This window comes from Lynx rufus, unplaced genomic scaffold (assembly GCF_022079265.1).
Source record: "Lynx rufus isolate CCGP_SWC_20201006 ecotype Redwood Valley unplaced genomic scaffold, mLynRuf1.p SCAF_25, whole genome shotgun sequence".
Lineage (NCBI taxonomy): Eukaryota > Metazoa > Chordata > Mammalia > Carnivora > Felidae > Lynx > Lynx rufus.
Window position 1 is genome coordinate 13441067 of NW_025814840.1, and position 27593 is coordinate 13468659.

At 41.9% G+C, this 27593-nt stretch overlaps 2 protein-coding genes across 6 annotated transcripts in view; both read left to right on the forward strand.

The window, feature by feature from the left end:
• Nucleotides 1–2614, forward strand: part of ARID4B (AT-rich interaction domain 4B) — a 156901-nt gene extending 154287 nt beyond the window's left edge. For all 4 annotated transcript variants that reach the window (XM_047088584.1, XM_047088580.1, XM_047088585.1 and 1 more), the window contains one exon: nt 2454–2614. In XM_047088584.1, the coding sequence (XP_046944540.1) occupies nt 2454–2614 (161 nt within the window). The remainder of the gene's footprint in view (nt 1–2453) is intronic.
• A 28-nt stretch (nt 2615–2642) lies between these two features.
• Nucleotides 2643–22151, forward strand: RBM34 (RNA binding motif protein 34). Of its 2 annotated transcripts, XM_047088587.1 has the most exons (11): nt 2643–2727; nt 2837–3011; nt 3226–3362; nt 7699–7930; nt 8639–8698; nt 11001–11044; nt 17674–17757; nt 17914–17977; nt 19540–19579; nt 19815–19933; nt 21815–22151. In XM_047088587.1, exons 1-11 carry the CDS (start codon nt 2669–2671, stop codon nt 22091–22093), a joined length of 1293 nt encoding a protein of 430 aa, XP_046944543.1. In that variant the 5' UTR covers nt 2643–2668; the 3' UTR covers nt 22094–22151. The 2 variants fall into 2 exon arrangements, with proteins under 2 accessions (XP_046944543.1, XP_046944544.1); XM_047088588.1 differs by lacking the exon at nt 8639–8698.
• The last annotated feature ends 5442 nt before the right edge of the window (nt 22152–27593 follow it).

Genomic DNA, 27593 nt, shown 5'->3' on the forward strand with positions numbered 1-27593 from the left:
GTCGGGCGGGGGGGGGCGGGGGGCAGTGGAGGCCATCCTCCCATCCCCCCACCTCTAGGCCCCCAGAGTTGTATTCAGTTGGTCTAGGATGGTACTTGGATTTAGATCTTTTTTAAAAGGTCTCTGGTGATTTAATATGCATCTGCTTTTTCCCACATTAAAAAAGATCAGTATTTAGATTTTTATGCCCCATTTAAATGAACTTTCCACCTAGAGGCAATCCTTTCTTAAGAATAATTTTTAAGGCCTAAAAAGCTCAAATGTATAGTTTTAAAGCACCTTTGGGATGACCCTGTATTTATTGTTACAGAAATTTGTTTAATGGATGATTTTTAAACTGTTGTAGGACGGTGCTTCCCAAAATGAAGTCTTAGAATACCGGTTCTGGGAAATGCTTTGGGAATTCATTGCCAAATATATATGCTATAGATAGCATTTTTTCTTCGCAGAGATTCGGTGTTGGCATATTAAAAACCGAGAAGGCCTATGAAGAGACCCCTGGCTAACTTCCTTTACCTACTGTTTTCACTCTTACCTGATCATGAAACCCTGTTTTTCAAGGAACTAATATCACGTACTTTGTGTGTTATAGAAACAGTGATTCCAAATTTTGTTGGAATTGAGGTTTATACTCTTGGGCCTCTCTGCCTTCCTGCCTGTTGTGAGAATTCATGGTATTACCAGAATTTGACTTAAATTCTCCTCTGGTTACCTAAACTATAGTTTATCAACCTAGTTACAATGGATGGAAAAATTAAGATAGATGTTTCTTGTAGTGTTCTCCAAAACCATTTTTTTTCTCCTGAAATAACCTGAGGGTCAGGTCTTGTTAATTTTCTTAAGTGTAGGGAGATTGGGGAAGCCGAAGCAGAATACGGAAGACCACTAACGTATTTTCCAAAGTATTTTTGTCTGTATCTTTCTATGAAAAGAGTCCTTAGATTTTAAACTCTTCAGAGGCATTAAGTGATCTCTAAACAGTTAAAAACCAGTTCTGAACAGCAGTGGGGATCATTTTTTAACTGTCCAACCACAGCCTCTTTCATCCTAATTATTTTCCTCTAGAAGTGTGTGCTCCCTTTCGTTCTTTGTGAGCCCATTTCTTCACCTTTCTTTTAATTTTAACCTATTTAGGGATTTTTGACTACCATCATGATGGGTTTTGTGTCTATTAGATGTGATCCCCAAGCAGCAATAGTTTCATGGTTTTATTGTGGAAGTAATCTATGTAAGGCTTAACAAAATATGTGCTAAATTGTACAGTCAGGGAAAGCCAGTGGTTAGGAGTCTAAAGGGGGCGGTGAATGAGCATACAGAGATTATGATGACAGATGTGATGGTGACACACAGGAGCTGCAATCCTTAAAGTAACATTTGAGGGAGTTTCATCTAGAAATGGAATGTGTAGGTAAGAGTGGAGAGGAAGAGTCAGGAAAGGCCAGATGCGATGAGGTTGCAAGTGCTATGGATAGGAAATGATTCTTGGAATAATGCTAGAGAGAGTGGGGATGAGAATGGGATTGGGAGACCTGAAAGAAAAACAGTAGAATTTCTTCATTGGACTACATAGGATAGATGGAGCGAGGTGCTTGAATTGCAAATACAGACAGTTGGATTTGTCTCATCTTTTGTGAAATACAAGGTCACAATTACGGGAAGCCTAAACAAGAGACTCGGAAATCGAGACCAGAGCCAAGCAGTTGAATATTGGGTGTTTTCCATCAAGTTTTCTGATACAGTCTATAAAAGGGTCACATATATTCTCAGTTACTTCTTTTAAGCAGCTTTCAGAAAGCACGTCTATTCTCGAGTCAAAATTAAATCCGATTTTACCACCAAAGTTCTGAATTCAATTAATAACAATTTGATACTTTTATTACTTAAAAATCAATTTATCGAACATTCACTAGGTACGGCAAGTAGAAATACAGAAATAAGGTAAATAAGAAAAAGGGTAAATACATTAACCCTAGTGCAGTTGGATGAAGGCTTGGAAAAAAATCTATTGTGAGTAACTGGGAGATTTTTCTAAGGGATATCTGAGCTGGGATTCCTTTCGGGTAAAGGAATAAATAACAAGGAATAAAAAAGGCTAGAATGTGCGGGTTTGGAGGGAGAGGAGTCTGGGAAGTTAGGCTGAGAAAATAGCAGGAGTTTTCAGTGCCCAGGATCTGGTAGAATAGCTAGGCAGAGCAGGTTAGAGCTGGAGCTTACTTTAAACGTCATTTTGAAATAGTGTGAAATACCAGAAAAGTTGCCAGAGCAGTGCAGAAAATGCCCATGTACGCTTCGCACCGATTCACCAATTACCGTGTAGCCTACATCCCTGTAACCTCATTTCTTGATAAACCTCCCTCCCTCCTCTTCAGTGATTCAGGGGTTTTCGACCGTGTTTCTCTCCGCTTGGAGTGGCACCCCACACCCAGCCTGGCTGATTCTTATTTATACTTCAGGCCTCAACTACTCTCGAAGACTTCCTACACTCCCAAGAAAGGTTTCTTTCCAGCCTGAAGAGGTCCAACCCGGCACCGGAAGCCCTGCGCCCGCTCGCCGGTTGTCTCTGGCTCCCTCTCAGCCCAGGCCGGAAGGGGCGTGGTTCCTGGAGCGGAAGTAGCCGGGACCCGGAAGTGCCGGGCTCGTGCGCCGCCGCTGTCTAGAAAGCCTCAGGATGGGGACGCCGGTGGAAGGAAAGAACAAGAGGAAAAAAAAGAAAGGTGCCCAGGAGAGGTGAGTGGCGGGTGGCACGTCCGCCTGGGCAGGGGTGTGCGTTCGGGAGCTCTGGAGGGCGAAACGGTGGGGCCTGGCGTGGCTGAGTTTCTGGCGTCGGTGTCTATAGAGACAACCCGGAGGACGGCGTTCGCGGGAGTCTGGCCGGAGACTATGTGGTTGGACAAGTCGCCAGCAGCTTGCTCCAGGGCAGGCGCCCCTCCAGAAATAGTACAGCTCGGTTGGCGTCCCTCTTCAGCTCTTCTGAGCCTCAGCTCCAACCCGTGTATGTGCCTGTGCCTAAAGTAAGTCACTGAATTCTATTCCGAACGTCCCGTCAGAACGGTTTTAGAACAGTCTGCCTCGCAGGGCATGATTTCTAAAGCGGGGCAGATAGGGTTAATTTTAAGTAAGCTTTCATTACCGGAATCCAGTGAGAGAGAACACTTGCTAATTTAGGAAGACTACTAAATTATTTAAAAAGATGGGGTCTCAAACATAGCTTTCAACTTTTAAAAGGAAACCACCAAAAAAAGGAAACGGGATGAGGAGGAAGAAGGTACATCCCAAATTCCAGGACCACTTTTGCAAGAACCTTCACAAAAAATGAAAGTGAAGAAGAAACTTTCTGCTGCAGACAAAAAGTTGGCAAACAGGTCGGTAGACTTGTCTTAAGCTGATGTTAAAGAAATTAGATGGTGGGGCGCCTGGGTGGCGCAGTCGGTTAAGCGTCCGACTTCAGCCAGGTCACGGTCTTGCGGTCTGTGAGTTCGAGCCCCGCGTCAGGCTCTGGGCTGATGGCTCAGAGCCTGGAGCCTGTTTCCGATTCTGTGTCTCCCTCTCTCTCTGCCCCTCGCCCGTTCATGCTCTGTCTCTCTCTGTCCCAAAAATAAATAAACGTTGAAAAAAATTTAAAAAAAGAAAAAAATAAAAAAAAAAAGAAATTAGATGGTAAAGAATTTGAGATTTTTATACCTGCACTCTTTATCTTAGTGTTTTGCTCATCTCGTAGTTCTAGGTTTTACAGAAAAAAATTTTTATTGTGTAAAATGTCATACATATTCAAAAGTTGAAAAGGATGAGAACCTCATATACCCAGCACATATACCCATAATCCTTGGCCAGTCTTATTCCATCTTTACCCTTCATATCTCCCTCATTAAGTGGAAGCAGATTTAAGGTCTGGAATCTAAATGTGTAAATATCCCAGCATGAAAAAGATGAGTTTTGTTTTCCCAAACTCAGAGATCAGATTTCCCCCATTAGCTTAAAAAATGTTTTCATGGGGCGCCTGGGTGGCGCAGTCGGTTAAGCCTCCGACTTCAGCCAGGTCACGATCTCGCGGTCCGTGAGTTCGAGCCCCGCATCGGGCTCTGGGCTGATGGCTCGGAGCCTGGAGCCTGTTTCCGATGCTGTGTCTCCCTCTCTCTCTGACCCTCCCCCGTTCATGCTCTGTCTCTCTCTGTCTCAAAAATAAATAAACGTTAAAAAAAGAATGTTTTCATTACAGTTTATTTGATCAAGATCCGAATAGCGGTCACATCACAGGCTCCCTGGTAACTTTCCTTGGTCTGTGAAGCCACTCTCTTCAAGCCCCTTAATTTTTTTTTACTTTCTCTCAGAGAAAGGTGTCTCTCTCCTTGTCCAAGGTTAATTCGGTCACCTGTGCTTTGGATACCACATACCTCTTTTGTCTCCCTCCGGATTATTCCCTCAGCTATATCCATTTTCTTCTCCTTCCTGTGGCTTTCATCTGTCTACTGTACAAATGTGCTCAAGTGTCTCATCCTAAAAAGAGAAATCTAACAAAACCAAACCCTATCTTTGCTACGATGCCCTCAGTCCTTCCCTTCATAGTCAAGCTTTCAGAAAAACTTTATACATGTGTTCTTCCTTTTCCTGATCTATTTTCTCTTCCAGGAACTTGTTGTTCTGACGTGTTGAATCCGACTGTTCACTTGTTGTGTTTTTATGTGATCTCACCAAACTTCCGAAGCAGCGTGCAGTGAAGATATCCTGACCCACTTGCCATATTTTTTTTTTAATTTTTTTTTTTTTAACATTTATTCATTTTTTGAGAGACAGCACAAGCAGGGGAGGGGCAGAGACGGGGGGAGACACGGAATCCGAAGCAGGCTCCACGCTCTGCGCTGTCAGCACAGAGCCCGATGCGGGGCTTGAACTCATGAACCGCGAGATCGTGACCTGAGCAGAAGTCGGATGCTTAACCGACTGAGTCACCCAGGCGCCCCACACTTGCCGTCTTTAATAGGCAGTACAGCCTCTTCCCTGTTCCATTCCACATGGTGGCTTTTCTTCCTGAAGCTATTAGATTCTTTTATCGCAGTCTCTTCTGATTCCCCTCTTGTTCGTCTGTTCCTTCTCAGTGTTCTTGTGGGTACCTCTTCTCCTGCCTACTCTGTAAATGTTGATTTCCCCCAGATGATTCTGTGGTCATCTTCTCAGGACTTTTTTCTACCCTTCATTCTGAGCAGTCTCCTTTATGCCCGTGGCTGCACCATTCTCATTTCTCTCCTGATCTCCTAATCTGTGTATCTGTTTGCCTGCTGGCATCTGCACCTGTATATTCTAGATACAGTTGACCTTTGAACAATGGAAAGGTTAGGAGCACTGACCCCCACACAGTCAAAAATCCACATACAACTTTTGACTCCCCCAAAACTTAACTACTAATAGCCTACGGTTGACCAGAAGCCTTACCATAAATAGTAGGTAAACACGTATTTTGTATGTTATATATGTCATGTACTGTATTCTTACAATAAAGTGAGCTAGAGAAAAAAATGTTATTAAAAATCATAAGGAAGAGACACCTGGGTGGCTTGGTTGGGCATCCGACTTCAGCTCAGGTCATGATCTCACGGTCTGTGAGTTCCAGCCCCGCGTCGAGCTCTGTGCTGACAGCTCGGAGCCTGGAGCTTGCTTCAGATTCTGTGTCTCCCTCTCTCTCTCTGCCCCTCCCCTGTTCGTGCTCTGTCTCTCTCTGTCTCAAAAATGAATAAACATTAAAATTTCAAAAAAAAAATCATAAGGAAGAGAAAATACATTTGTAGTACTGTACCACATTTATAAAAAGAAAAAAAAATCCACGTTTAAGTGGAGTTCAGACCCGTGTTGTTTGAGAGTCACCTGCACCTCAAGTTCAGAATGCTTCAGACTGAGCTGCGTAGGCTCCTGAGACCTGTTTGTCCGCAGGAGTGGTACCACCAATCTTCCATCCAGTTGCCTGAGCCAGTGACTCGGGAGTCATCTTATACCCCCTCTTTTCCCTGCGTTCTACTCAGCTGCCGGGTCCTGATGGTGCTGTCTTTTAATATCTCTTGAATCTGTTGTTCCCTTTCCACCCCTCCCTTGCTCAAGTTGGTCTGTTGTCTTCTCAGATACATGCAGTTATAACTCTCTCCGTACCGGTCTCCCTTTTCCAGCCTTGCCCCTTCCCTAACATCTTCTGCTCTGCTGCCCAAATGATCTTTGTAAGGTGCCCCAAAATTTTCAATGGCTCTTTAAGCTCTGTGGGATACAATCTAAGCACTTGCACATAACAGCCATGGTCCTTGACCTGGTTCCTGCCATACCGTCTCGGTTCCTTTCACTCCTGCTTGGTACTTTATATGCCATAGTGGACAAAAAACTAGACATGAACCCTCTCCTTAGTGGAACTTACGGTCTAGTGGAAGAAGAATGTCAAAATTTACTGAGGACAATGTGCCAGACACGGCCTTTCCCCTCCCCTGAGAAGCCTTTCATGTGTCTTTTATTTTTCTACACCATGTCACCATTGTATTGTGAACTTTGCTTATCTCTTCAGAGGCTGGAGTATTGCAAGGTTTTTAATAGTCTCTTTATCTTTCTATCCCCAGACGCTAGGACAGAATAGGAACCCAGTAAATATTTACTGAGTGAATGAATCATTTACTACCCACGACTCGACTCGTGTTACCGTTGCCTCCTTAAGATCCCAGTCCCGGGGCGCCTACTGGCTCAGTTGGAAGAGCATGCGACTCTTGATCTTGGGGTTGTGAGTGTGAGCCCCACTTTGGGTGTAGAGGTTACTAAAAAAATAAGTAGATAAACTTAAAATATGTGTGTGTATATATATATATATGTGTGTGTGTGTGTGTGTGTGTGTGTATATATATACATGTATATATGCATACATATGGTTCTCTGTTAGAATTGATGCTCAGATCTCGCTTACCCATGTGCACCAAGGTTTTTATTGTATTTGCCATTTCAGAATGTACTTTTGACAAGCAGTCCTTTAAATATTACAGTTAAAAGTAGGAAATCTGGTTTTCCCTATTGGCCACATTGCTTTTACAAAGTATTTTGCAGCCATTTTAACCTTTATAGATCCCCTACAAGTGCTGCAGATCCCCCGGAGTTCTAGAGCAGAGAATGAAACTGGGCATTCATAGAGCATAAACTAGACCTCCAAGAGCTTTACAACTTTTGTTTAAATGAGCAACTTTTGTTGCTCTGCAATAACCTGACAGTTTTAACAGATCTTCAAAAATTGAGCTTAGTTTTTTCTAATCTTTTTTTTTAATACATCATTCTTTTTTTAAAAAAATTATTTATATTTGGAGAGAGAGCGTGAGTGGGGGAGGGACAGAGAGAGAGAATCCAAAGCGGGATCTGCACTGCTGGTGTGGAGCCTGATGTGGGGCTTGAACTCAGGAACCGTGAGATCATGACTTGAACTGAAATCAAGAGTCAGATGCTTAACCAACTGAGCCACCCGGGTGCTCCAATTTTTTCTAATCTTGAGTATTCTAGAGATACTGGTCACTTTTTGATAATGCTGTTTCTTAAATTTAGATATATTTGTGAATCATAAGTTTATATTTAGGAAAGCTAGAAGTAGGTGAGAAATATTTCAAATCTTTGTGCTTTGTCAGATACTACATCGGACTTCTAGGACTCTTATTCTTTTCTTTTTACCTTTTTTTTTTGCATGGCCTCGTAAAGGGAAAATGCCCTAGCAAGTGCTGATTTAGAAGAAGAAATTCACCAAAAACAAGGACAGAAAAGGAGTGCTTCTCAATCTGGTATTAAAGCAGCAGATAAAAAAGTACTTGATGATGTAGATCACACAGTTGTAAATCAGAGAAAGAAAATTGAAATCAACCAAGAAGAAGAAAGATTAAAGAATGAGAGAACAGTGTTTGTTGGGAATTTGCCTGTCACGTGTAATAAGAAGGTAAGTGTGTATAATCTACATGTTGTAAGGATTCAGAGAACTTAATAACTCATAACTTTGTTTACTCTTCCTTTGTTGAATAAATGCATAATTAATAAGTCATTAACATATAGCTTCATTGTAAATGATTACATGAATCATTCTGTAGATTGATTCTGGTATACACCTTCTCCTCTCCGTTCCCATAGTCACTGCCCTTATTCATCCTTTTGCAAATCTGCAGACAGTATTGCAGTGGCCTCCTGGTTTGGTTTGGTTTTTTTTATTCCTTCCAGCCCTCTTTTCTGTTACATGTCACTAGAACGTAAACCTGAAATCATGCCTAGCGTAGAGTAAGGGGCTCAATAAATATTTGTTATATAAGTGAATGAATACATCCTGAGGTTCTTCCATTATGTAGGATTTACTAAACCCAAAATATGCCCTTTACTTTTACAGTTTACATGTGGCAAAGATTATAAAAGATTCAAAGACAAAAATGCGTACCTTATGGATACTAACAAAAACTTGAGATGCGTTTTATGTGTATATGTGTGTGTGTGGAAACTATTTTTTGTCTTCCAACCGAGTACTACTCTTGTTCCTGAAATGTTCTTAAAAGAAAACCTGGCAGTAAAAGATGATCAGATGGTTTTACTTAATTCTTTTTTGTAGCACTTACTTGATGTTCTGAAAGTAGACTAAAGTATGTATGTTTTTTTATTTTAGAAGCTGAAGTCATTTTTTAAAGAGTATGGACAGATAGAATCTGTACGATTTCGTTCTCTGGTATGTTTTCTCCCTGTCTTGAAATTGCAAATCTCGAAACGTATTCGTTTAAGTCAGGCTTATTAACATGTTGGTATTAGTGAGACGGAGAAGCACAGCCTTTTGAATCAACAGGTTCAAATCTAGCCCCAGAGAAGAAGTGCTCTTAAGATCTACTTCTGACTCCTGGACTCTGTTAAATTAATACGTTTACACAGTAAAATGATATCATTGTAGGAGGGTGGATGTGTGACTTTTGTTTGTGGAACATTAATACATGTGGAATAGCATTTCTGAGCTCCAAGGCATTCAGTCCAGGAGGTTGGTGTACTGCAGACAGTACCTACCACTGTCAACTTAATTTCCCTAAAGTACTTCTTCCCAGGGGCGCCTGGGTGGCTCAGTCGGTTAAGCGTCTGACTTCAGCTCAGGTCATGGTCTCACACTCGGTGAGTTCGAGCCCCGCGTTGGGCTCTGTGCCGTCAGTTCAGAGCCTGGAGCTTGCTTCGGATTCTGTGTCTCCTTCTCTCTCTGCCCCTCCCCAACTCATGCTCTGTGTCTCAAAAAATGAATAAGTGTTAAAAATTTTAAAGTACTTCTTCCTGGAACTCATGATCGTTACACATATAGGTACCACATCACTTATGCGTGCACGCGCGCACGCACACACACACACACACGCACTTTGGCCTGGTATTACTTTTGGGGATCTTGCTCTATCCCTGGATTACCGGTCTGTTTGATGACTCTGTTGTGCATTCTCCGGCACCCCATACTTCATTATGGTGCTTATGACACTGTTCTGTAGTCGGTCCATTATTTGTCTGCCCCACCAGACTGAAAGCTGATAGCAGATAGCCGGTTTGCCTTGCTCATTCGTGGGTCACCAGTACCTGCACATTGTGCACATGAAGCATATATGGAATTGCCTAAAGCCCTTACATTTGCCTTGCTGTGAGTGAATTCTGTCCTGGTTCTTAGCCTGACAGTCAACACAGGGTGGCCCTGAGGCCACGTGTGACTCTCCTGCAGCCTGGGAGCTGCCCTCGTTGCTGATCAGACGCTAGCGCTTTCTCACTCTTCTTTTTGCTCAGTTCATTGGTTTTGTTGCGACTCCTCCTCAAAGTCTCATTTTGCCTAGTGAGAGACAGTCTGTGTTTTGGTAGGCGATTAAGATGTTAATTACTCAAGTTTTTCTTTTTGATACTTTATACCATCAAGTTTTTTTTTCCCTCTATTTCTGTACCTTACTGCTTTGTGTCTTACCTACTCATTTGTATCTTCAGTAACAAGATATAGATGCTTGAGGGCTCCTAGAAGACACCTAGTAAATGTGTTTTGATGACCATCATTCACCTGTTGATTGTTCACTTGGGCATTTCTCATGTCTTGCACGGTTACACTGTCTGTATTTTCAGAGTTTGTGAGTAAGGCAAACTGAGAATTTATATCAGATGACTAAGATTTCCAGGGGACATTTATAGTAACTGCCCTAAATTAAACTGACATTCATAGATGGTGCTGCTCTGTGAACTTGCAGGGTCTATATCTTTTCACCTTTGTCTTGTCAGTACCTGGCTGAGGCATTTCAGTGCCTCTGTCAGTATCTCAGGACTGGCGCCTTGCAGACGGTCAGAGTTGTTGACCTGAATTTCCATCTCCTCCATAAAGTTTTCCCTCCCTAACCCCTCACTCTTAAGTAGTACAAAAGTAATACTGTACAGGGCTGAAAAGAAAGTGAATTTGAATGTAAAGGGGTTTCCCTTATTTGCCCAATTAAAGATACAATGATTTTTTTTTTTTTTTTTTGCCAGCTGGCATATACTGACCCTTAGACATATGGATGAAATAATGTCTTTACGTTATTTCCCAATTTATTTAGACATATTTAAAATCATACAGAATGTACAAAAAAGTAAAATCATATAGCACGTACAATAAAATATTAATATAGAAGTGTTGCTTTTTTCCAAGCTTATTTCATAAAACAATTTTCCTTACGTTTTTCTTACGCGTCTTTAACCTCCATATCCCCTTATGTCCAGAGACCCCTTTGAGTTATCTGACCCAAGTTGAGAGCACAGTATGTTTACTTCCATTTAGATTAAAAGTCATTGCCTGTAAAATTTTGGCCTGAGCCACCAGATCCCATTCATATAACATTAGGACGGTTGTTTCTGATTCCCTAGAATGTTTTAATTACATCACATCAGAATAAGACATTTAGAATTCGATTAATTAAAATATAATTAATTTGAAGTAATATTTTGGATAATGAATTTTCTCTAATACCTGTCCCCCCCTTTTTTTTCTCTCTTAAAAGATTCCAGCAGAGGGAACTCTGTCCAAAAAGTTGGCAGCAATAAAGTAAGTTTATAATGAGAGAAAGGGAGTAGTCTTAAACTCTCTTCCGTTTTGGTTAAAACTTAAGACCCTGTTTTCGTGGATTTTTGTTGTTCGATAATTCATCATACTACTTGACTATTTTCTTATGACTGCAGTAGTGGGTAAATTTATCAGATGTTTGTGTTTAAGCTTTAACATAAATTGTAGAATCACATTAAATATTATAAATAAGTTGCTGGAAAATGTGCCATGAGAATTTTCAAGGACATTTAATCAAGCATTATGTTTGGAAGAGAATAAGGAAATTTTATGCCCAAATATTGTAGTATAAATCATAAATACTGTATTTTATCAGTTCTAAGGCACACATTTTCCCATATCTTAACATTTTGAAGTCAGGATGCATCTGAAAATCAGGGGTGCCCCATAGTTGCGGTTAGCCGGTCAGGTTTTTCCAGAGAATTCATGTTTGTTTCTGTCAGGTTACCTGGGGGTACTACCAGCTCAAGACCACTTTAAGCTCTCTGTTTGAAGGTTTGGGGACTGTGCTGGTAGTGTGGCTCACAAGTTTATATTCTCAGGGGATTTTCCCCTACACTCCTTATCCACCTAGTGCCATGGATGAGACACAAAAGTTTTCTTTACTCTCCCTTCATTTCTCATTAATTTTTAAAATTGAAGTATAATTGACATATAAATTTAAAACATACAACCTGTATTTCTCATTCACCTTCAGTTCTATGCAGAGTCTCCTATTAATCTCTATCTAATCTTGGGTTTTTTTTTCTAACTAGGACATGAAATCATAGATTGTACAAGCAGAGGTATATATATTAGATATAGCTATATTAATAGGTCTACAGATTACATTGATATATAGGTATGGTTATATTAGATAAGATAGTGTACTTTGAAAACATTGTGGCATTATTTACAATAGCCAAAACACGGAAGCAGCGTTAAATGTCCATCAATAGATAATTGGATAAACATACACACAGGAATATTATTCAGACCTAAAAAAGGGAAAGAAATCTTTAGATTTTTGACAACGTGGGTGGACCTTGAAGGCATTAGGCTAAGTGAAGTAAGCCAGAGAATGAAAAACAACTCGAAGACACAGAGAACAGGTGGGTGGTTGCCAGGGGAGGAGGTGGGGGTGAAATGGCTGAAGGGGGTCAAAAGGTACAAATTTCCAGGTATAAAATAAGTAAGTCATGGGGATGTCATGTACAGCATGGTGACTATTGTTAATAACACTGTCTTGGGGGCGCCTGGGTGGCGCAGTCGGTTAAGCGTCCGACTTCAGCCAGGTCACGATCTCGCGGTCCGTGAGTTCGAGCCCCGCGTCAGGCTCTGGGCTGATGGCTCGGAGCCTGGAGCCTGTTTCCGATTCTGTGTCTGCCTCTCTCTCTGCCCCTCCCCCGTTCATGCTCTGTCTCTCTCTGTCCCAAAAATAAATAAAAACGTTGAAAAAAAAAAATTTAAAAAAAAAAAAAAATAACACTGTCTTGGGTATTTGAAAGTTGCCAAGAGAGTAGATCTTAAAAGTTCTCATCATAAGAAAAAAGCGTGTAACCCTGTGTGGTGATGGATGTCAACCAGACCTATTGAGGTGAGCATTTCACAGTCCATATATGCACCAAATCATTATATTGTACAACAGAAGCTAATATAATGTTACATGTCAATTACATCTCAATCAAAAGAAAAAGAAGTCACGAGTTGCCTCAGCCAGTACTGATTGAATAAAGTTAAAAAAAAATTCAGTTGAATCACTATGTTGTACTAATTACAACATAATTCACTATGTTCAGCTAAGGTAACATCGTGTGTCAGCTCTGCTCACGTAAAATTTCACAGAAATTTCTGGGAGTCCTCCAATAACAGGATTTTTGAATTACGGCAGTTCCTTTGAGCATCTTGGTGCATTCATGTCGACATTCATTCTTAATTTAGACTTCTTTGGCAGACCAGGTTCTTGCCAGTTTTATCCCATTCCCATCACAGCATTTGTATTAACACTTAATAAATATGTGTTACTCTGTGTTCCTGGCTCCAGTAACGTTTGTGGGGTAGCCACACATGTTAAGTCCTTCCACATGCAAGGTATTATTGTTCAGATGCTGTAAGAAATGGAAAACTTGGTAAGACACAGGTCTTCTTCAGGTCATATGGACTTCTTCCTGGAGGAGGCTAAAAGCCAGGGCCCAAGTTTCAGCAGAAACCAAGATGCCAATAGGAGTGTATAATAGTACTGAGGAATTTTGATGCTAGAAAAATAGAATTTATGCCCTGTGGTTGCCATTGGCCCTGACCACCTGCCCCAATCAAAAAATTTCTTAAATTTAATTATTTGAATAAATAATGAAGCAAGTGGTTAAAAATAAAGTGTAAAAGTGTATGCAGTGAAAAGTTTAGCTCCTGGACCTTTACCCTAGTCAGCCAAGTTCCTGCCCCAGGCTGCTGCTGTTTTTACTTTTTACTATAACCTCCTAGAGACATTTTACGTGTTTACAAATTGATACACATATATATACTTTCTCCCCTCCCCCCCAGCCCCCCCACATACCTTTTGATGCAGTTGTATTCAACATGTATACTCTGCGTCTTCCTTTTTTGCACTTACTATAAACTGGAGATCACTCACACTGTTGGATGCTCCGTGGCTTGTTCTTTTGTTATTGCCCAGTAGTATTCCATGGTGTGGCTGTACCAGAATGTACCCATCCATTTGCCAGCTTGATGAATGTTTGGGTTACTTCCAGGTTGGGGCTATCACGAATAAAGTTCTGAACACATTGGTGTACACATTATTTTTCTTGCTAAAGTATCTGGAGGTGTGGGACTGCTGGGTCTTGTGGTAGGTATATGTCCGTTTTCTAAGAAGCTGTCAAATAAATTTCTGAAGTGGCCTCACTGTGTTACATTCCACCCGCTGTGGGAGAACTCCCATTTCCTTCACATCCTCGCCAGCACTAGGTATTGCCAGTCATTTAATTTCAGCCCTTCTAAGGGTTTGTTGTAATGGTCTCAGTTTCTGTTTAGTCTGATGACTAAAGATATTGAGGGCCTTTTCATGTGCTTTTTGGCTGCTTGTATCTATTCTTTGGAGAAGTGTTGGTTCAAAAATTTCACCCACTTTCTGGTGGCTTGTCTGTCTTATTGTATACAGTTTTTCATTGTGGGTGCAAGACTTTTTTCTGATATATATGTTTTGGATATTTTGCCCCTATCTGTGGCTAACCTTGTTTTGTTGTTGTTAATGTTTGTTTATTTTTGAGAGAGACAGCATGCAAACAGGGGAGGGGCAGAGAGGGAGACAGAATAGAAGCAGGCTCCAGGCTCCCATGTCAGCACGGAGCCCAACGCGGGGCTTGAACCCACGAACCGTGAGATCATGTCCTGAGACGAAGTCAGACACTTAACTAACTGAGCCACCCAGGTGCCCCTGTGGCTAACCTTTTTAAGGGTGTCTTTTAAAGAGCCCAAGTTTTAAATTTTGTTGAAGATCCATCTTTGCGAGTGCTGGTTTTTGGTGGTCTGGTTGGGGGCAGTGGGGTTGTCTGTTGTCCCGGTTCAGCCTCTGATGCAGGCTGGCCCTGTCTGTCTGTGTTTCAGTGCACCGGCCGGTCCTCCCTCCCATGGCAGCCAACCTCTGCCTTGTGTCTTTGGTGGATCTTGGGCTGGAAAACATTTCCCACTCCTTGCCCTGTGGTAGGAGGCCTCCCTTCTCTGGCCCCGGGACTATTCCCTGTGCTCTGGGAATGACGGGGTTTGCTGTCTCTGCCCCAGCAGCTCAGCCCTCTCCATTGGGAGAAGAATCCAGGTGGGCTTTGTGTCCTTCCCATACTTCTCTTCTCCAGCCCACACCCCCCAGGGATGTCTCTGGGCTCCCACCTGCCCTCAGTCATTCCTGGGGACACTAGCAGAGGTCAGTGGAGCAGAGCCTGCAAGCGGATGTGCCTATCTGTGTTGCTGGCCTCCAGAGATTCCATTTCAGGCCCAGCCCACACGCGGCTCTGGCAGTGTATTAAATCCTAGCTGAAATCGGCCCGGCTCCCTTGTCCGGCACCAGCTTCTGAGCCAGTGCTGCCTCCTGTCTCCTCGGATGGCCCTGCCCTTACTTAGCCCCCCAGTTTCCTTTGGACCTCAGCTCAGTTTCCTTTGGACTTTAGCTCTGGTAGCTTCTACAAAAGTTAGAATGTTGTGGGTTATTCGGCTTCTTGTGTAGGGGTGGGGGTGATGCTATTCCTGGTTTTCTCCCTTCTGGGTGCAGGTGGAACTCTAGATGTCATTAATACCTAGATCTCTAGATGTCAAGTTAGTCTTTTTAAATCACCCATCCAGCTTGATACAAAACAGGTTCTTGCCACATAGAAAGGGGTAGAACTGTGTGCTTGCCCTCTGTATTCCCTGTGCCCAAAGGATCTTTTCTTGTAGAGTGCAGTTAAGAGTATTTATTTATTTATTTATGTATTTATTTATTTAATGTTTATTTATTCTTGAGACAGAGCATGAACAGGGGAGGGTCAGAGAGAGAGGGAGACACAGAATCCGAAACAGGCTCCAGGCTCTGAGCTGTCAGCACAGAGTCCCACGCGGGGCTTGAACCCGCAAACTGAGATCATGACCTGAGCCAAAGTTGGATGCTCAACCACCTGGGCCACCCAGGCGCCCCAAGAGTTTTTATTTTTTATTTTAATTTTTTTAGAGAGCGTGTGCCTGCCCAAGTGCAAGTCGGGGAGGGGCAGAGGGAGAGGGAAAGAACCCCAAGCAGGCTCTATGCGCTGTGCAGAACCCAACTCAGGGCTTGATCTCATGACCCTGGGATCGTGACCTGAGCAAAAAATCAAGAGTTGGATGCTTGAATTGACTGAGCCACCCAGGTGCCCCCAGTTAAGAGTTGTTAAAGTCCTTTTCCATTTAGGTTTTCTTGGGGTTTGTCTTCGTCTGTTCAGGCTGCTACAACAAAATGGCACAGACCAGATGGCTTATAAACAATAGAAATTACTTTCTCATACTTTCAGAGGCTGGGAAGTCAGAATGAACTGCCAGCGTAGTTGCATTCTGGTGAGGGTCAGCTTACTGATTCGTAACCAGTGCCTTCTCACCGGTCCTCACAGTTTATAGTCAAACGGTAAGATAAAGAAGGGGCTAGGAGTTCTGTGGGGTCTCTTGAAGAACACTAGTCTTGTTCAAGAGGATTCCACCCTCATGACCTCAGCCACGCCCACAGGCCTCACCTTCTATTACCATCACATTGGGCGTTATATGGATTTCAACATGAATTTGGGGAGGATGCAAACATTTCAACACTAAGACAAGTTGAGTAGGATGTTGTCAGGAGCTGTGTGTTGCAGGGAAAGCGTGGGGGTTCTGGAGTCACCTAGGCCTGTTTGAAGTCCTGGGCTGGCCACTCCTTACCTTGTGATCATGGCACTTCTCTGAGTCTCAGCTTCCCTATCCATAAAATCAGAAAAGTAACACCCATGTCGGAGATGGGAGACTAAATGAATACATAAAATGGCTAACACAGTGCCCAGTATTATATTAGGCATTCAATAAATCGCAGTTTTATCAATAGAAAACTATCAGATAGTGTAGTATATTATTACAGAATGCCATGAGAAATGCCCTGACATTTCCTAGTGCCTTTCTTGATGGTACTTATTTATTAGCATTTTTGCTACTTCAAAAACAATAGGTTCATGTCTTCAGGGAAGAATCTGTGGTCATTACTAGGTCCTTTTTGCTGATCGGTCACATCTAAATTATATGACCATTTTGCAAGCCTGCGAATTAGTGGGTGGAAGCATTGAGCAGCAGCAGCTGTAATCATTAAAAAGAGTGAAAACCAGTCATAACCTGCTTTCCGTTGAGCGAACACAGCACTACGTCCAGTCCCGACAGAGATGTGCAGTCTGGGTCTGAGCAAACCTCTGGATCCAGCTGCCAATTTGTAAGAAATAGGGAGGCCAGAGGAACACGTTGACCTGTATTGTGAGCTTGCAATCAAAACCATCCAGGCTTTGGAAAATTCCGTAGGTCGAACAGTAAGGTAAAGAGAGAGATAAAGGCAGAATCCTGCAGATTAAATAAGACTCAAAAGACTTCAAGTCCCCAGGTGGACATCACCAAAGTATGACCAAGGAATAGACGCTTGATTGTGATAAAACTACATAGACACGCAAGCAGATGGTTTCTGGAAAAGTAGGGGTGGTAGGCACAGAGAGTGTCTCTGGGATGGGCAGTGGCTGCAAGGTTATTGATCTTTAATATTTCTCTAAGCTGTACACATTTGTATGGTTTTTATCTTCTCGTATCTGCTTATGTGTTGTTAGGTACAGGGCTCCAGTTAAGATTGTTGTTTCTAGCTTTGTGACATTGCTTGGGGTGGGGGGGTGGCTGCTTGCTTGCTCCCTCATAGTGATGACCAATAGGAAGGCAAAAGTTACATGTTTTGTCCGATATCTGTGTAAGTTGTATGTTATTTTTTGCGTTATTACTAAATTTATAAAGAGATGAAACTTCTGGGAATTCTTGTCATATGTGCTGATTGAGAGTAGAAAACAAATTATATATTTTTAATGACTTTGAGATTAATGGATTTTACACTGTCTTTTTCTTTTTTTTTTTTTTTTGTATAGACGTAAAATTCATCCTGATCAGAAAAACATTAATGCTTATGTTGTGTTTAAGGATGAGAGCGCTGCTACAAAAGCATTGAAAAGGTAATGTTATCTCTTTGAGATTTGAATGGAATTATTACATTTAAGTATGTACGAGTATGTTTTTTTTATTCTTTGGTTTGACTTTAGAGCAAATATTACAGTTAACTCGGCGCTCATTTTTAACAGCCATTTTCCCCCTTCGTGTTTATAATGCAGAAATGGGACCCAGTTTGCAGATGGATTTCGTGTTAGAGTTGATCTGGCATCCGAGACTTCATCTGTAAGTGGTACTTGAGTTGTTTAAAGAACTTAACTAGAGTCTTCTAGAGAGAAATGTTCTCTTCCGAGCTTTCGCTAAGGAGAGGAGTGGAATCATCAGTGAGCACAAGGGAAGCCAAGAAGGAAACACTTTGGCCCTTGAGGTCACAACGTTGGGGCACAGACTGGCACAAGGACCTTAGTCAACAGCTTCCAAGAACGGGGTACCCCCACACCCGGATCAAGTATTCATAGATAGTTAGCCTGGGAGGGATGTTGGAGATCGTCCTGGCCAACACCTTATTTCACATACCGAAATAGAGAAAGTTAACTCCATTTTTGAGTCCCTACTCTGTGTCAGGTACTCAGTGCTGAGCTATAGTCCGGGTTCTGTAGGGGTTCAGGGGTCCACAGTACAAAGGTGAAGACAAACAGATGGGCTGATTGTGGCACTTTTTTTTTTTTTTTAAGGTATTTATTTTTGAGAGAGAGAGAGAGAGAGCTTATGAGTGTGAACAGGGGAGGGGCAGAATCCGAAGCAGGCTCCAGGCGCTGAGCTGTCAGCACAGTCGGATAATTAACCGAGTGAGCCACCCAGGTGCCCCAGCACTATGTTCTGATAAATACACAGGATGCTCTGTCAGCTCAGGAATGGGACACTTGACTTGGGGAGGTACCAGCAAGAAGGGACAAAGGAGGGTGTCCAGGAGAAGAATAGGTGCTCTTGGAGACTTGAAAGATGAGTCAGTGTTATCTGGGCTCAAGAAATTTTAAACAGTGTATGCGGTGGGGACCAAAACTTAATTTGCTTAGGGAATGGCAAGAGCTTGATGCAGTTAATAGCAGGTAGAGTGTGAAGAGGGACAGCAGTAAGTTGCTGTTGGAGAAACGGGAGAGGCCAAATCATGAAGACTGTGGTCTGCCGTGTTGAGGCGTCTGGATCTTGTCCAGGAGCAGTCCCACAGGTTTAAATGCAGGAGTGATGGGTAAGTTTGCAGTTGACAAAGGTCTCTCAAAGTGAGTGAAGGCTGCTTGTAAGAGCTCACCACCGAAACCTAGAGTGCATTTTCGTGGGGGTCAGAGTGCGCTGGCTGAGAAATGACCAAGGCCTGGAATACCTCTCTGGCTCTGATGTAGACCTACCCCGAGGGCCAAGTGTGCTTGTGTTATTTAAATTAAGCTGACTGTGTTATTTAAATTCAGTTTTATTAGCATACGACCACCATTTACTTGTAAATGTTCTGTTAAGGCTGGGAGGGTAGTTACGTCAGAGACCACGTGGCCGCAATGCCCAACAGACTGCTGTCTGGCCCGGTACCTAGTTTGCGTGCCAATGTAGCATGCCTGTCCTGGGCACTGCCATGTGTCAGTGCTAGCTGTGAACAAAAGAAACCCTGTTGCCTCTGGTGCTTACTCACTTTCAAGAGGGAAGATAGAAGAAACAGAATCAAATAAGGGACAGGTGCGTAGTTAAATCAGCGCAGTGGAGACCTGTCAGATACATGGGGTGAGGGAAAGAGGGGATTTTCGGATCACTTCCATTTTCAGCTCCGGTGATTTTTATTAACCTTCTTTGTGTTTCAGAGGGACAAGAGATCAGTATTTGTGGGGAATCTCCCGTACAGTAAGTGTTAAATAAAGTACCCATTTATCATTAAAGTAACAGGAAAATAACAACTGAGTAGTAACTTAATGTTTTGCTTTAAGACCAACTTGGAAAAGTGTAGAGTGTAACTTGACTAATTTTCGTGGGGCTTGCTATATTAACTATATTACATTAACTTGCTGTATCAGTAAACAGCTCCAGCTTTCAAAGGCCATTCTGTTTTTACTTGTGCTCTGGTTGAATTTGTTTTTAGAAGTGGAAGAATCTGCAATTGAGGAACACTTTTTGGACTGTGGGAGTATTGTGGCGGTTAGGATTGTGAGAGACCCAGCCACTGGAGTCGGCAGAGGCTTCGGCTACGTGCTCTTTGAGGTATGGGAGACTCGTGCGTTGTCACTGTCCATTGAAATGTGCTGGAGGGGTTGTCCCTGCTGTTTCATCTCTCAGACATAACTGTCACCGTCACCTTCAAATTCCGTCTTCAGGAAACTAAACTCATAATCTGCCATATTCGAGTACTCTTCCTGTAACCGCACCTCACCAAAGACGTTCTGCTTCCCTCTTTCTCCGCACTGATGTTATGAAATAATGTTTCAGATATTGGACGTGAAAAGTATTAAGTCTCTGAATTTCCACTTTCCATAAAATGGAGAAAAGAATTGACCTGTTGGCACAGGTAGAAGAAAATCTTGGTCTTTGTACAAAATTAGTTGTATTTAGTTTACAAAATATTAACCAGCGTATCATGCCTAATAATACCAGAACATACATACTATGAGAATATTCATAATGCCTGATGGCACTTAAGTTTTTCTCCCTTCCTCAAGCACCCGTTAATACATTTCCTTTCAGTTTTTTCCGTGCCTTCTTTTTTAAAGTTGAACTTCCATCTGTGAACGTAAAATTTTGCAACCTGCTTTGTGTTTTCTGTTGTATAAGTATGTTCCTTTGAGTGAGGTAACGTAATTTATACTATCTTTTCCCTAATGTTTCTCAAATGTTGGAAATTTGCAGTGTTCTCTATTTTTCCCTGTAATGATGAAATTGGGGTGTTTTTTTTCCTTCAAATGTTTGTGTGCAGTTTGTGATTGCTTTTTTTTTGGATAGATCCCCAGGCCTGTTACTGACTAGGTCAAGATAAATGACCATGTTTAATACTCTTGATATGTATTATTACCAGACAGCTTTTGAGAAAGGCTGTCACAGCCTTTTGTTGCCATCGTTAATGCATTGTAGTGTTTCTCTGTTGTCTACTATTTTTTTAAGGTTTATTTATTTATTCATTTTGAGAGAAGGCTCGAGTGGGGGAGAGGCAGAGAGGGAGAGAGAGAATACCAAGCAGGCTCCTGCTGTCAGCACAGAGCCTAATGCCAGGCTCTATCCCACGAACTGTGAAATCACGTCCTGAGCTGAAACCACGAGTTGGCTGCTTAACCGACTGAGCCATCCAGGTGCCCCTCTGCTGCTGTAATTACTTGATAAGTTCCTAAAGTCCTTTAGCAAACATCTCATGAATATTCAGGGTTGTTAGCATCTAGTGGTTCTATATTAGGACAAAAGAGTAGTAGAATTTGGGATCTAAATGGGATCCTGCAGGAGCACCTAGGGGGCTCAGTCAGTTAAATGTCCCAACTGCTCTGACAGCATGGAGCCTGCTTGGGATTCTCTCTCTCTCTCTCTCTCTCTCTCTCTCTCTCCCTCTCTCTCTCTCTCTCTCTCTCTCCCTCTCCCTCTCTCTCTCTCTCTCTGCCCTTCCCCTGCTTGCTCTCACGCTTTCTCTCAATAAATATTAAAACAAAAACAAAAAACAATTCTGCAAGGCATCTAGTTCAGCATTTCAGAAACTGAAAGGGAGTTCCCTTCTCTCAAGTCAGCTAATACAGTGCAGCTTTTGCAGAAAGAGCCTGTGACAAGAGAGGCTGATTGGTTTAAAAGACTGCATGTGACTGATCTAGTTGGTTGGAACTCCATTTTACAATGAGGAAAATGAAGCCTGTTGGATTGTGACTTACCTAATTATGTGACAAGGCAGCTGAGTGCTTCCTGGGAAGAAACCTGTGAGGAGCATGATTAAAACGAGACTACCGGCCCAGCCACTGAAACCCGTGGGGTTGCACTTCTTGGATGTCAAAGTGGGAGGGGCGTTTATCTGTGCAAGCTTGAAAATTCTCCTAATCCACTAAAGTCACAGTTGTACTAGTGTCTTTGCAGGGGGCTTTCTGGTGGAAATTAATATATTGATTTTTATTCCAGAATACAGATGCTGTTCATCTTGCTCTGAAGTTAAATAATTCTGAACTGATGGGAAGGAAACTCAGAGTCATGCGTTCTGTCAATAAAGAAAAATTAAAGCCAAATTCAAATCCCAGTTTGAAGAATGTCGGTAAACCTAAGCAGGGACTTCATTTCGATTCAAAAAATGTAGGACATTCTAAAAGTTTGTTTATTGGAGAAAAAGCTGTTCTCCTTAAGAAGAAAAAGAAAGGGCAGAAGAAAAATGGACGGACTAAGAAACAGAAAAAACAGAAGTAACAATCCGAAGGTTATTTTGCTCCCACTGAGTACTCGTAATAAAAGTGTGGTAAACTCATGTATCAAGTTGCAGAATTTTATATGGATGGTGCGTGTGAAACGTGGGAACATTTTTAGTTTATTCACATTGTGATGGCACCTTTGAAGCGTTTGTTTTAAGATGTAAGCAGATTAGTCACCAGTGATTATGAGATGGTATGAGATGATTTTAGACTTAAGGTAAACATTTAGAATTTTAGTGGCTATGTATTAGCGTATGATAGAAATATGTAATTAACACTTCAGATGGTTGTTTCAAGAATTACTTGGGATGACACTAAAAGTGAGTAAATTTAAAATGTATATATGTGGGGTGCCTGGGTGGCTCAGTAGGTTAAGTGGCCAACTTCGGCTCAGGTCATGATCTCACGGTCAGTGAGTTCAAGCCCCGCGTCGGGCTCTGTGCTGACAGCTCAGAGTCTGGAGCCTGTCTCAGATTCTGTGTCTCCCTCTCTCTGACCCTCCCCTGTTCATGCTCTGTCTCTCTCTGCCTCAAAAATAAATAAATGTTAAAAAAAAATTAAAAAAAAAAAAAATGTATATATGTATGTACACGTTGATACCAATTGGATCTAGATAGGTAGGAATACTGATCTAATACAAATAACAGTCCCAAAGAAGAAGGGTTTGAAGGGCTCTTGTATAACAGCCACTAAATTTTTTTCCCCTTTCTCTTGAACTTGTGAAAAGTAGAGTTCTGGGTTTTTATTTTAATTCATCAACGTAGTAATAAACTAACCAAAGAATATTATATGAAATATTGCTTTGATTTCTTATTCCTAACCGGTAATTAAACTCGCTATTGAAGTCCTTGGTAAATTGTCTACAAAGCAGATCTCTACTTTTATTTCTGTTTCTCAATTTGAAAAATACTCTCCCAGGAAAACTTGTGATTCTTAAATTAGTGTCATGCAGTAGAATGAAATGAAACAATCTTTCCAAAAAATCCTGTTTAAAGGATATTTTCTGATAAAATACGGTAATTAGGCCACAAAGTGTAAAGTTCAACAAGAGGAGAGAATACCATTGTATTGCCTTGCGGCTGAAGCTTGTGCTATAGCTGTTGTCCATCTCACAGATGTTGCCCATCTCACAGATCTTACTTACCCAGCTGCGTCTGCATCCAGGAGGGAGGGGGGTGGGAGAAATCCAGGGATGCTGATCTGAGGCAGGCGGAATCAGTGATGCAGGTGTCATGGCACTTAGGTGGAGAAGAGGATTGAGGGACAGCGAGTTATTACTGATTATTTTGAAAATCCCTTCTTGTGGTCATAGCACCGGGGAAACCTAATGATCTTTAAAATGTAATTTGTAGAAATCAGAGCTCTATTTTACTGTATCCAGAGACTGGGTATTTTATGCTTAGTATCCCCTATGGTGCTTAGAATCTGGTTTTTTGTAAGTATGGTTCAGTAAATACTTCATACTTGATCATCTTGAGCATTTTTGCATATTTTACCAGTTAAAGTTGTATAAACATGCATCTCCTATACTGGGGCACCTGGGTGGCTCAGTCGGTTGAGCATCTGACTTCAGCTCAGGTCATAATCTCACAGTGTGTGGGTTCGAGCCCTGTGTTGGGCTCTGTGCTGGCGGCCTGGAGCCTACTTCGGATTCTGTGTCTCTCTCTCTCTGCTCCTCCCCTGCTTGCACTCTGTCTCTCTCTCTGTCTCTGTCTCTCTCTCTCTCTCTCTCTCTCTCTCTCAAAAATAAACAAACATTAAAAAAAATTAAAAAGAAAAAAAGGTGCATCACCTATAGACCAGATAGAACTATCACTGTAGATGTAGACTATATGTAGCATATATTTTTATGGTGTATATCTTATAGTGTATATTGGTGTTGATTATGTAAAATTCAGTGTATACATAAATACATAATTTTAGTCTTTAACACGGGGTGCTCCTTTTGGTCTTTAGGTTTTTGTGTAAAGAGCCATGGACTGCAGTGTAAGGGCATCTGGTTCTTGACCCAACTCTCTGTATGACCTTGGACAAGCCTCTCAGCCTCTTTATCTAAATATCTTGATGGATGAAATAAGGGGCTTTAACTTTACTCTGTGACCAGTACATAGATGGATATATTTAACTGACATGAAAGTTTCACATGACATTACTGGTCCTTACTATACATGTCATTTTCTGATATTTCAAATTCTGTTTTTTTAAAAACATCAGTTGTGGGATGCCCGGGTGGCTCAGTCAGTTAAGCATCATCCGACTTTGGCCCAGGTCACAATCTCCCGGTTTCCTGAGTTCCAGCCCCCTGTCGGGCTCTGTGCTGACAGCTCAGAGCCTGGAGCCTGCTTCGTATTCTGTGTCTTCCTCTCTCTCTGCCCCTGTCCTACTCATGCTCTCTCTCTCTGTCTCTCAAAAATAAATAAACATTAAAAAAAATTAAAAACACCAGTTATGATCCACTAAGGGTATTCCACAACCCACTAATGATCTCACTCACAAACAAGTGCATAGGGGATTCCAGGCTGTTTCTATTTTAGGATTCTATGCTTGCATTTTACAACAGGTGTTTTAGAATGTAGAATGGTTAAGGAATAAAGCACAGATGTTGCTCTAACTGTACTTTGTATAAACATGTTGCCTGGTATATTGAACCTCATAGTAGTGACCTGAACATTTACACCATGTTTACTATGCACAACACAGGGATAGCTCTTTGTTCATTCAGGAGTCATAATCTAATGGCCGTGTAGTCTGTTCAAGTTTTCAAGAGAGGAAAGTTCTAGGCCTCATGTCGTCTGTGTGGCCTTGGACGAGTCTTTTCTGTTCCAACACATCTGAGGCTCAGGATATACCTCTTAACAGCTGAGGTTCACTGGCAAATTTTGGAACAGGAAAAATCAGAACGTATGTGTGCAGCACATAAGGAAAAGCTTTTTGTGTTATTCTCTTGTGTGTAAATCTCAATTACTATCTTTGGTACATAATGCATCTCCATACCCTTCCCTCTCTGCCCAAGTCCAGGTAATGCATACATAACTTTGGTCCTATTTCCGGTCTTGCATTGGGTATCAAATTCATCATCACTTAAGCAAAAGGGCTTTCCTGAATTCCTAAGCTAGGTTAGGGGCTCTAGCCCTAACCTTGCAAAAGTACCCTTACAATAACTTCTGACACCAACGACCCAGAGTTAGGCCAAACTTCGTAGGTTGAGCACAGTCTCCCACAAGACTGCCTTCAGACAGCAGACAAAAGTTGGGGGGTGGGGGTTGTGTCTCCAGATCACTCTCTTATGACCAGCTTGCTGCTAGTTTGGGGGTTCCCACTACCACCTCACATTCAATAATTGGCTATAAGGACTGAACTCAGGAACATGGTATACTTAATTTTTAAAAATTTTATTTATTTAATCTCTACACCCAACATGGGGCTGGAACTCACAAACAGAAGATCAAGAGTCCTATGCACCTCTGACTGAGCCAGTAAGGCACCCCATTATGATTACAGTTTTATTATAGCAGAAAGAAAGGAAAGAAAAAGAAAGAAAGAAAAGAAAGAAAGAAAGAAAGAAAGAAAGAAAGAAAAAGAAAGAAAGAAAGAAAAAAGAATGAGAGAAAGAAAAATACAGGAAAAGAAAGAAAAAGAGAAAGAAAGAAAAAGAAAGAGGAAAGAAAAAAGAAAGAAAAAGAGAAAGAAAAATACAAACAAACCGGCCAAAGGGAAAGACGCACAGGGAGAAGTCTGGGAGAGTCCCACAGATGAAGCTTCTGTTGTCCCCTCCCTATGGAGTCAGAACACCTCACCCTCCCAGCACATGGCACATTGGTGTAGAATTACACAGTGTATTGTCAACATGGGAGGCTCACCTGCTTCTGGTCCTGATTTGGGTTTCATTATGTAGGCCATTTCAATCTCCAGCTCACCTCTGCTCCAACCCCCTGACCTTCCCAGAGGTAGGGGTGGTATTACCTGGATCAAAGTCTCAATTCTCTAACCACATGGTTGGTCCTTCTGGCCTGGCTAGCCCCCATCAGAGTGGACTCCTTAGCATAAACTGCCAGGGCTCACCTTGAGTAAGAGCCATCGCTGTCACTCCCAGGGTTCAAGAGGCTCCCTTTCTATGACTGGGGACAGAGGCAGCCACATTCTTATGACACAACCCTGAAGGTCCCTTCTCTCTTCTACCCCTCTCAATTTATAGTTATTTAATGTCTTCCTAACCAAGGTTTTGTCTCTTTAAACTACTATATATAATGTTTCCAGTGATAAGACAACTCATGTTTTCAATTTTCTTTCACCTTTTTTTAGATCAATTCCTTTTTCTTTGAAAATTTTTATCACACAAAATAATGTGCTGAATATACACTATTTAGTTTTGTAAGTTTCTTCCAGTATGTTTACATAGTATATAAACATTAGGCAAATAATACTGGACCATTTCACTATGCTCAAAGTTTAAATTTTCATTCATCCCTAAAATTTTATGAACATCCCATTTATTACACTTTATTTCTAATCCTGAGTGTGTGGCTATTTAGCATCCCATGTTATTTCATTTTTTTAACTTGTTTTATTTTTTTTAATTTACATCCAAATTAGCATACACTGCAACAATGATTTCAGGAGTAGTTTCCTTAGTGCCTCTTACCCATTTAGCCCATCCCCCCTCCCACAACCCCTCCCACAGCCCCTCCCATAACCCTCAGTTTTCTCCCCCTCCCTGTTTTTATATTATTTTTGTTTCCCTTCCCTTATGTTCATCTGTTTTGTCTCTTAAAGTCCTCATATGAGTGAAGTCATATGATTTGTCTTTCTCTAATTTCACTTAGCATAATACCCTCCAGTTCCATCCATGTAGTTGCAAATGGCAAGATTTCATTCTTTTTCGACTCCATGGTCTATACCACATCTTCTTTATCCATTCATCCATCAATGGACCTTTGGGGTCTTTCCATACTTTGGCTATTGCTGATAGTGCTGCTATAAACATCGGGGTGCCTCTGTCCCTTCGAAACAGCACACCTGTATCCCTTGGATAAACCCCTAGCAGTGCAATTGCTGGGGTCATAGGGTAGTTCTATTTTTAGTTTTTTGAGGAACCTCCATAATGCCTTCCAGAGTGGCTGCACCAGCTTGCATTCCCATCTTTCATCTTTTTTACTCATTATGTTTTTCCAGGAACCAGCGAAATTTTCTTCCAAATTTTCTTACAAGGTTATATTGTAATATTCTTTCAACCCTGAATCACTAGATTATGTTGCTCGCTGTACAGCATATTGTGACTTTTTTTTTTAAATTTTTTTTTCAACGTTTATTTATTTTTGAGACAGAGAGAGACAGAGCATGAACGGGGGAGGGGCAGAGAGAGAGGGAGACACAGAATCGGAAACAGGCTCCAGGCTCTGAGCCATCAGCCCAGAGCCCGACGCGGGGCTCGAACTCGTGGACCGCGAGATCGTGACCTGGCTGAAGTCGGACGCTTAACCGACTGCGCCACCCAGGCG